General features: G+C 40.8%; 1 protein-coding gene across 1 annotated transcript in view; it reads left to right on the forward strand.

Annotated features, from left to right (window-relative positions):
- GABRR3 (gamma-aminobutyric acid type A receptor subunit rho3) overlaps positions 1-10,579 on the forward strand; it is a 41,719-nt gene that overhangs the window by 28,604 nt on the left and 2,536 nt on the right. The window contains 2 exon segments of the mRNA XM_081804469.1: positions 409-561; positions 10,304-10,500. Coding sequence (XP_081660595.1) covers positions 409-561; positions 10,304-10,500 — 350 coding nt within the window.

A 10,579-nucleotide genomic window follows, 5' to 3' on the forward strand; every position in this document is an offset into this window, starting at 1 on the left:
CTCTAGTTCCATCCACATCATTGCAAATGCCAAGATTTGAGGGTTTTTTGATGGCTGCATAATATTCCAAAAATACCACATCTTCTTTATCCATTCATCTGTTGACAGACATCTTGGATCTTTCCATAGTTTGGCTATTGCGGACATTGCTGCTATAAACATTGCAGTGCACATACCTAAGGGGAATCTTTGAATCACATAACTAAACAGACTACAGGTCAGTTAGTCCAACAAACATTGATGGAGTGACAGGCCCAGGCCCTGTCCTCCTGCTGGGTAAACAAGGGTGAGTGTGTTCAGTTCCATGTTCCCTTAGAGCTTAGCGTTTAAAGAAGCAGGTGATTCCACTTAGTGTGATGCTTTCGTGAGGAAGCCTGTTCTAAGGAAAACTCTGGCTTTTTCTCATAGGTTGGTACAATAGGCTTTTCATCAACTTTGTGCTAAGGAGGCATATCTTCTTCTTTGTGCTACAAACGTATTTCCCAGCTATGCTGATGGTAATGCTTTCGTGGGTTTCATTTTGGATTGACCAGAGAGCTGTTCCTGCAAGAGTTTCCCTGGGTAAGTCTTTCTGTACCTTTGTGAAATGTTAATATCAGAGTAAGTTCAAGAAGGTAAATAAGTGGTGATAAGTGGAGAGGAAAAGAGTGATGGTTTAGTAGGGGTACTTAGAGACATGCACTCAGGTTACAATATTTATCTTGACAGCCTTGGGGGCAAAATATGATTGGACTCTTTCTTTCCTGGGGAACTGAGGCATTAGGTATAAAGCCTGAGCCAGATGACCAAAAGGGGAATAGTAAGGAGAAATTATGAAATTATGGAGCATAAACAGCCTCACTTTACAAACCTATCGCCTCACTTTCAGGGAAACCTCCCCGTCTCTTGCCCCAACCCACTTTGCTTTGCATGACAAACCTTTGCATCATAGAAAAAAGAACCTTCAAACTAATGCACACTGTACTACCGGTATCTTAATACATTACTTCTTGGGGTAGGGGGCAATGCTACTTAAAAACTGGGGCTTAGCCTAAACACCAAAATCAGAACAAACCACAGTGAAATTTGTTACTGTGCTTCCTTAGTCGGCAAGAGATTCAAAGGGGGAGGCATTGCTGGCTTCATTAAGTCATCACACAGGTATGATTATCTACTCTGTCTAGCATGGCATGCCACATGCCACTGTCACACATACTGATTTATGGGAACGATGTCAGGCCCGCTTAGCAGTGACTGAGTTCTTACAAAGGGGAAGATGCCCGGCTAAGCACTTGGATAACCTGTTACTTAATGAGAACCCAAGAGTCAATCCCACTTGCCTCCTCTGCTGTTTCAGGGCAGAGCTCCCTCATTTCAGCTGATTTTGTTCTTTGACCTGTAATGCTCTACCTAGACAGAAGATTGTTATAAGTGCTTCACAGTCATTGTAATTATCACACAATTCATTCCAGAAAGGGTGATTTCTAAGCTAATGTTCACAAATTATATGCATACTTCAAAAGATCATTTGAAAGACACAAATTGTCATTAATATTAATAATTTGTTCACCTCTTTCCCCTATTAAAAGCTTTAATCTATAAGAATTTGAGGCTTGACTACCTTCATGGGAAAAAAATACCATCTGAATGAGTAATTAAATTATTGCGGCTGTGACTTCACATCAGAAGCAGTTGCGCCCTGACCTCATACGGCAGTGGGGCAGGGTAGAGCTGAACGGGAGGTGAGAGGCACATTTCCAGCCCTCAAGACAGAATGAGAAAGACGTTCAGTCTCTAAAGGTTTGTGAACATGATTTTCAATCAGATTTCTGAAGCCTACTGCTCAGCTCTTACACTTTTAAAATGACAAGTAATAGAAGCTGGTTCCAGGGCGGGATGGGGAGAATGGAGAACACTGAAATGCCTTTAAGTCTCCCCTGAAATTCTATGCTTCTTGCATTTACATCTGATTCCCTAGGGGGTTGGGAAATTGCTATGCAGATTTATGTAAAATAATATATAAATCAGAAGTGTCCCTCTCCCCTCTTATCTTACTGAAGGGAACTGTAGTATTCCTATACCACTGCTATCCTCTCAGGCTTTTGCTTCTTAACACCCTCAAGGTTTTTCAAAGATATTTTGTGCTCTGGGGGCGCCTGTGTGGCTCAGTTGGTTAAGCATCCGACTCTTGATTTCAGCTCAGGTCATGAGATCAAGCCCTGCACCAAGCTCTGTGCTGGGCCTGGAGCCTGCTTAAGATTTTCTCTCTCCCTTCCCCCTCCCCCCAGTGCTCTCTCTCTCTTAAAAAATAAAATAAAATAAAATAAAATAAGATAAGATAAGATAAAATAAAATAAATAAAAAGATATTTTGCACTCTGCTTGACTGGCTGTTTCCAAATACTGGGCTACCTGATTCTCCAGAAGGTCCCTCTGACTGTCTATCCCATTTGCCTTTTCTCGGTTGTTTCCCCTTCATCACACTGAAGTATTTGACACTATTAAGCATCCTCTCCAAATTCAGAACCAAGTGTCAAAAGCCCAGCCTCCTCTTCTTCATCTGCAAAATGAGATGATTAATACAGCCTTCCAAGGTCACCGTATGAAATGAATGATGAAATAAATGGGAGCATTCATGTCAACTGCCTGGGCCGATGCCTGGTCCATAGTGTTTGATAAAACCAAACAAACAAACAATAAATGCATTTGCAATACTCTGCACTAGTCTAGGTTTCCTCCTCTTTTAGATTTTTCTTTCATTTGTCTTCCTACTTTGTCTTCCTTCTACTCCTTGAGTCTGGTAACTCCCTCCCAAGGTTTTGCTCGCTTTTGATTCACTCATCAAATGGAGCAAGACTCTTGTTTCTTACTACTGTCTCTATGAAAATATATCCCAAATCTAAGTCCTTATTTCAAATCCTTCCCTCAAGTTCCAGATAGTATTCCCAGCTGCCTGCTGGACTTCATCTCCAAGTGCTGTGGGCACGCCACATGCTCAAACCCAACAGACTACTATTACCTCCTCCACCATCCCTGCCCAAACTCCACTTTTTCTCTTGGCTTTTCTTGTTCTTTTAAGGGCCCCCAATGTGTTGAATCTTCCGTATTTGGATCCTCAATTTCCTTCTTAGTTTTTAGCAGTCATTCTTAGGTTCTTAGGACCCATTTACACCTTAAAAATTATGAGGAACCCCAGAGAGCTTTTGTTTTTGTGGGTTATATCTATCATTATTAGCCATGTTGGATATTAAAACAGAATTTTTAAAAATATGTATTAGTCCATCTAAAAATAGCAATAATAAATTCATTACAAGTTAACACATTCTATGAAAAATAGTTTTTTTCTAAAACAAAAAAATAGTTGGAAGAGTGGCATTGTTGTACATTTTTGCAAACCTTTACTATCTGGCCTTCTGGAGGGCAGCTGGATTTCTTATCTCTGCTTCTTCATTCAATCTGTTGTAATAACTTTTAACTGAAATATAGAAAGAAAACTGGTCTTGCTCAGATACGTGATTGGAGAAAAGAGCCATATTTTAATAGTGTTTTCAGATAATTGTGCATAGTCTTCCTTGACATTGCACCAAAACTCAGCAAGTGACAGTTTCTTAAAGTTTAGTTAATGTGGAATGTGGAATCTGAAACCATATCAGTGAATTCTTTCTATTCTATTAGATTAAAGTACATTGATCTATCTTGCATTTTGACTAGATCTTTTTACTCAAGCATCAGTCATTTGAAAAGTACCAATGCATTGAGCTATATCTTCTCAATGCCCACATAATTCACTATACAATGTCAAAAAAATCACATTTGGGGCACTTGGGTGGCTCAGTTGGTTAAGCATCTGACTCTTGATTTTGGCTCAGGTCATGATCTCAGAGTTGTGGAATAAAGCCCTGTGTTGGGCTCTGTGCTCAGTGTGGAGTCTGCTTGAGATTCTCTCTCTCCCTCTCCCTTTGCCCATCCCCCTGCTCACACTAAATAAATAAATAAATAAGTAAATAAATAAAATATTTTTAAAAAGCACATTCATTAATGTCACCATTAATCTCATTAAAAAGTGAGTAGTGGGAAGCTGTCAAGGTCATAGTGACGGATACATATTCAACATCATTCTAGTTTTGACTTGAAAGCTCAAATTTTATCATTAGACAACAAATATCATGAGTTGTTTTACTTCAGGTGAGAGGCTTCCTTTACTCAGTTTTGAGAAATGTCTGCCAGATATCCAAATCTGAACAACCATAGTTTGTCTGTGAGTTGTTCTTTTAGGTGAAAGTGGTGTTCCATTTTTCAAAGCATCTGGTGTTCAGTGTATAACTCAATTGCCTGAGTGCTTTTCCTCAAGATAGCCATTGCTCTTTGGTATGCAGAAGTGCTTTCTATATACTGCTCATTTCATTAACCAGAATATTAAGAAGGCATATACACAGAGGCTATAATTTAATAAAATTAACAATTTTTACAGATTTTTTATTGTGATGCTAAAAGCTGAAGAACACAGTGACTGTTAGGTCAGTTGGGTGCTGCTGCCTTAATTCATGCTAGGGCAACAACAGCTTTTACCTCCAATGCTTCCCACCATTGCAAATATCAACATAATGAGAAAGGTAAACGATGTCTTAGTATTGTGGAACTCATTTTCATTACACAGACCCTCTGAAAATGTTTTGGGGAGCCCAAAGGACCCACTGACCCCACTTTGAGAACTGTGGCTATAAGGTATCTAAATCTTCAGAGTCAGCCTTCTCTCTAATATGCTTATCTTTTCTCTTCCACTCCTCTTGCCTTGACCAGACCTGGGACCCTTGTTAATTTTCCCTGGATTGCTCTAACAGACCCCTACCTGCCCAGGGTCACCTTGCAAGGCTGTGAAATCTGACCCAGATGGGAGTAGGGAGCAGAAATCCAGCCCAAGCTCCATGGGACATGGTTTGGGATGACATCCTCCAGAAAAAAGGGGTGACATCCTCCAGAAAATTTATTAATTTGCACAAAGTTGTAGTATGGACTTGTACAGGCCCTACTACCAGAATAATATCTCAAAAGTCAACTGTGATCACAATACTCTATCTTAAATACCATTAGAATAAATACTCTCAGCTTGGAATCCAAGGTGTCACTTGAGGGTCACCAAATGAAATAGAGGACACTTGGCTGAATTTGAGTTTTAGATAAGCACCAGATAATGTTTTAGTATAAGTATATCCTAAATATTGCATGGGATATACTTATACTAAAACATTATTTGTCGTTTATTTGAAATTCAGATATAACTGAGTGTCCCATATTTTTATTTGCTAAATCTTCAACCATATTCTTGCCCCAGTACAGTTGCCCTAAGCTTCAACCAATTTGAATATTCAGTGTTCTCAAACAGCCACCTATGCCTAACTGCTTATCTTCTCTGCAGTGCTTCTGTACCGTTGTTCTTGTTCTTACTCTACCTGGAATGCCCTCTCTACCTATCCTTCTCTGTCAAAGTCTTGCCATTTCTCAATGGCCACAAGCTTTTACTAATGGCTCCAGGCAGACATGGTGTCTCACATATTTGAGCCACATGGTGTTTCGTATCTCTTCTAAGGTATTTCTTCTACCTTACTTCCTCTATTTTGTATGTAGCCATGGGGTGCCTTGGTAGCTTATCTTGTCTCCTCTAGTAGAAGGTGAGTTCCTTAAGGCCAAGGATCATTATGACCACCTTTTTTGTTCCTGTAGTGACTAGCACAGTACCCTGCACATATTTTGTGCTCAGTATATAGTTGTTAAATTGCCAGTGTTTAGCCCACATGTTTTAATAACTATATTTTAGTTACTAACTGGAAACAGTGATAATTCATTGCTGGCTAAGACCTTTCCACATTTGGATTCATTTGCTAATTAAGAATGAATCATTTGCTGGTTAAGATCCTTTCATATTTATCATGTTTCAAGTGAAAAACAATGGAGGCTGAACAGCATGGAAATATCACTTGTGACTAGGCAATTCTTTTTTTTTTTTTTTAAAGATTTTCTTTCTTTATTTTTTGGGAGAGAGAGAATGAGAAAGAGAGCACATGAGAGGGGAGAGTCAGAGGGAGAAGCAGACTCCTTGCCGAGCAGGGAGCCCGACGCAGGACTAGATCCAGGGACTCCAGGATCATGACCTGAGCCGAAGGCAGTCGCTTAACCAACTGAGCCACCCAGGCGCCCGAGACTAGGCAATTCTCATAAGAGATAATAGCTACCATAACGGGCGCCTGGGTGGCTCAGTTGGTTAAGCGACTGCCTTCAGCTCAGGTCATGATCCCAGGGTCCTGGGATTGAGTCCCGCATCGGGCTCCCTGCTCTGCGGGGAGCCTTCTTCTCCCTCTCCCACTCCCCCTGCTTGTGTTCCCTCTCTCGCTGTGTCTCTCTCTGTCAAATAAATAAATAAAATCTTTAAAAAAAAAAATAGCTACCATAACTTGGAATATGGGATGGGTTAAAAATACTAATCTATCTTTCCATTTGATTTGGTGTGGAGAGGAAGCAAGACTATTGTAAAGCTGTTCAAGGGTGTCCTAACCCTCATGGAAGGATGAGTACTATTGTACTTTCATCTCTTCCTTCTATGTCCTTCCTTTCTTTGCCTCCATCTTTCTCATTTGGCCCCTCTGCATGGGGTGTGCCATTCACGTACAACATATTAAGTCATCGGGTCATTTACCAGGAAACAGACAACTAAAGTTTTCAGGCATGTCATCACTGATAAAGAAAAATGTCTCCTAACAGAAAATATGCCATAGAACTGAACAAGTAAGTACTTAGGAGCAATTCATTTAACCATCATAGAGGTTACCAGAACTTCTAGGCCCTGGACTCTGGCACCACCTTCGTGGGATAATGGTCGTTGGTTGCTGGCCATAGAGTGATGGTGTTAGGATATCCAGCCTACCTTCCTTTCCCTCACATCACTTAGTATTTTCTTTCTGCTTAGGCCTACAGGGAAAGTGTTTTTACTCATTTAAAGGCGAATGTAGATACCTATCCCTTCAAAAGAGCTGCCCACAACACAGCTACTGAAGGGATGAACTGACTCAGTAGTTCTATAAGTGATGCCTACATGCCCCACTACCATCACACCAGTCAACAAACCTCTCCAAACACAGCCAAAAATGGCCAATGAAACACAAAGATGAGTAACTCTCCCTAGACCAAAGGGTTTTGTAGGGCCCTAGACATGTCCTTAAGAGTTAATATAGTGAAACTTCATGGGCTCAGGGGAGTTGAGTCCCATGCACCAAACTAAATATTTTGTCCTAACACTTTTCTGACCATGCATAGCAATGTTGGTAGGTGAGAAAATAATTTTTTAATCCCAGCATAGAACCTTTCTTTGACTAAATGGTCACTTCATATGTTTAAAATGCCTTTATTGGGATGTTAACTTATTGGATTTGGAAGGAATACAGTTTGTCAAGATTAATGTATTTCTAAGGGGTGGCTCAAGACATAAGTGTGTTTAATTAGTGGCTGTAATATTCCTGACTCAAGTTCTTTTGCATTAAGAATTTATATATCAGCTTTCCCATCCTTTACGCGCAAACTCAAACAATCCCTCCTCCCCACTCTCTATTTTTTTTAATTGCTCATTTTAAACAAGCAAAATTTAAAATGCTGGTTTCGAAAGAAATATAGTAAATTAGCTGCACTAAGTCCCCTCTGAAGGAAAATGACTGATAGCTTATTGCTCTCTGGCAAAAAATAGATAATGCAGTTTCCTTTACTGGCCCCATAGTCACCAATTTAAAATGCATGACAAGACCTGCCTGGCATATATACTCCTGTGTTTGTTCTAAATCCTTATTTTGTCAGTTAAGCCCCATGTTACTGTCCATTGAAAAAAATCAAGTTCTATCTTAGAGGGCCAGTAAGAAAAGGCATTTAAAATTTTTTGAACTAAGAAGGAAAGATACTAAATATGAATGTCAGTGTAGGATTCTTTCAGTTTTACCAGTGAAGTCCTGAAAGGAATGAGACTTTTAGCTTTTTGAGAAACACAAAATACCTTCATGCTTCCTGACATAATTCTACCCTCAGATTTTTTTTTAAGATCTTATTTATTTATTTTGAGAGAAAGAGAGAGAGAGAGAGCATGAGTGGGGAAGGGGCAGAGGGAGAGGGAGAGGGAGAGAATCTCAAGCAGACTCCACATTGAGTGCAAAGCCCAAGGCAAGGCTCAATCTCATGACCCTGAGATCACAACTTAAGCCAAAAGCAAGAGTCAGACACTTAACTGACCAAGTTAGTTAACTGACCAGACACTTAACTGACCAAGCCACCCAGGTGCCTCTCTACCCTCAGTTTTGCAGTGTCTTCTCTCAGGGATGCTTCATGTATAGAGATTGGTTTATAATCTTTTCTTAAAAAGGTTTTATTTATTTATTTTAGAGAAATAGAGAATGAAAGCAAGGGGGAGAGGGGCAGAGGGAGAAGGAGAGAATCTCAAGCAGACTCTGTGCTGAATGCGGAGCCTCAGACAGGGCTTGAGCCCACAACCCTGAGATCATGACCCCAGTGGAAATCAAGAGTGGGATGCTCAACCAACAGTTGAGCCACCCAGATGCCCTGAGATTGGTGTATAATCTCAAGAACAAAAAGAGATTCCCTTTATAGGTCTAGAATGAGAGGCAGCTGGTTTGTGTGTAAAAAACCTGGGTTCTACATTCAAATAGAAAGGTTCCGATCCTGCTACTGACAAAACTCAGGCCAGTTACTTAGCCACTCTCAGCTCATATTTCTTTTCTGCAACGTGTGGCTAATAATATTTACCTAGGTTTGTGGTGGGTGAACATTCAATAAAGGCAAGCAAACTTTATTTAATAATCTTGGCTTTGGCTACATGTACACCTGTAATGGGAATAAAAACTTCACATCTCCATGTTTATGTAGCCAGGACTGCAAACAGCATCCACCGATATGCAGACTGTTGATATTTCAATCGTTGGGGAAGCCCGGGACTCAGTGAGATGGTGGCCTGCATTCAATGGTAAGAGCTAGAATAGCACCCAGGTGACTTCTCCTGGAGTTCAAATCAGTGTGAAGGTGAGATCCCAGGGCCCTCCTGTGGTGGCTGCCAAATCCCCAAGTCTGGTCTTGATCATACAAACAGTAAAACTTAATTTGAAATTGAATAGCTCTGTAGATTTGTCATTGTCTTTGATACGGGCTCCCTCAGAGGAGAACCTTGAAGAATTATTGTCGAAAGGGTAGAAATGTGTTGGTGAAAGCTGTCCACATGCTGTGTCTGTACATTTAGGAGTAAATCACGGTGCTCTTCCTGCTGTTTGGGACTCCGTCTGTTGACATTAAAATGTCCTCACAACTTATAAAAATCATTAAGGACTCCATTTCTGCCTCCCTGGTGGGAAGTTAGGAAATAAAGCCATGCCAGCTAGTGTGCATTTCAAATATTTACAATACTGTACTTTCCAGGCAACACTCTCACATCATCCCTCTGAGAAATTAGTGCAGACACAGACTAGCCCTCCCCTAGGCCAGCATTTTATTAAGGAAATCTCAGAGTCAGTCTTTCTCCATTGTCCCCCAGAACCTTGATCTCATCACTTCTGATGCTTATGCCAGAGAATAAAGGAAAGGAAAGGAAGGAAACAAGGAGGGGGGAGGGGATAGGAGGGAAGGGGGAAGGGGAGAGTAACTGGCATTTCACAAGTGCATAGTAAGTATTTACACTGAACTGAGCCTCCACCATACACTTCCATTCTAAATCTCAATTGAACTATAGTTTCAGTAACAAGGGACAAAGTAATAGCAACACTGATGGCTCGTAAGTATTCTATATGAAAGAAAAATATGGAAAATGACAAGACCACTCCCTGATGAATGAAAGATAAAAGACTGACTCGAAGACAATTTCTTTAAAAGGAAAAGTGTAAAATGATGGGAAAGGGTAGTAGGAATGGTTTTAGAATTTATTTCCCAGAGGACTTTTAGAATTGAACACATTTTTTACCTTTCTGGGATGGTTTAAAGAGGCCCATCGGAGGGCAAAGAAATGTATCCTTAGAGATATGTATGAGTCTGTGAAGTCTTTCGATGGAAGGATGGAAACGCTATGGACAGTTGGGGTAAGGGCAAGAAAAAGATGGAAAGACAGATCCAAGGAGAGCTTCTTGCTTAGGCTCATGATGTGTACAAGGGTAATGGGCTGGGTTTCCTCCCCCACTCCCAACTTTGCTCACCAGATATTGTGAGCAAATACATCCCCTGGTGTAATCCAGCACCTGATCCCAGAACGGAATGGTTATGTCACTGAGCTCGTCCCTATTCTCCAATGGCAGGAATCACCACGGTGCTGACCATGTCCACCATCATCTCTGGCATGAGTGCTTCCATGCCCCAAGTGTCCTACATCAAGGCCGTGGACGTATACCTGTGGGTCAGCTCCCTATTTGTGTTCCTGTCAGTCATTGAGTATGCAGCTGTGAACTACCTCACCACTGTGGAAGAGCGACAACAATTCAACAAGACAGGGAAGGTACTGCCTGGCTTAACTCATGGATCCCTTCTGGAATGTGAAAAAGACTATCCTTACCTATAATCCTCTCCTGAGTGTC

The sequence above is a fragment of the Leptonychotes weddellii genome, chromosome 1 (genome assembly GCF_054177405.1).
Source record: "Leptonychotes weddellii isolate Sample4059 chromosome 1, ASM5417740v2, whole genome shotgun sequence".
NCBI classification, from domain to species: Eukaryota; Metazoa; Chordata; class Mammalia; order Carnivora; family Phocidae; genus Leptonychotes; species Leptonychotes weddellii.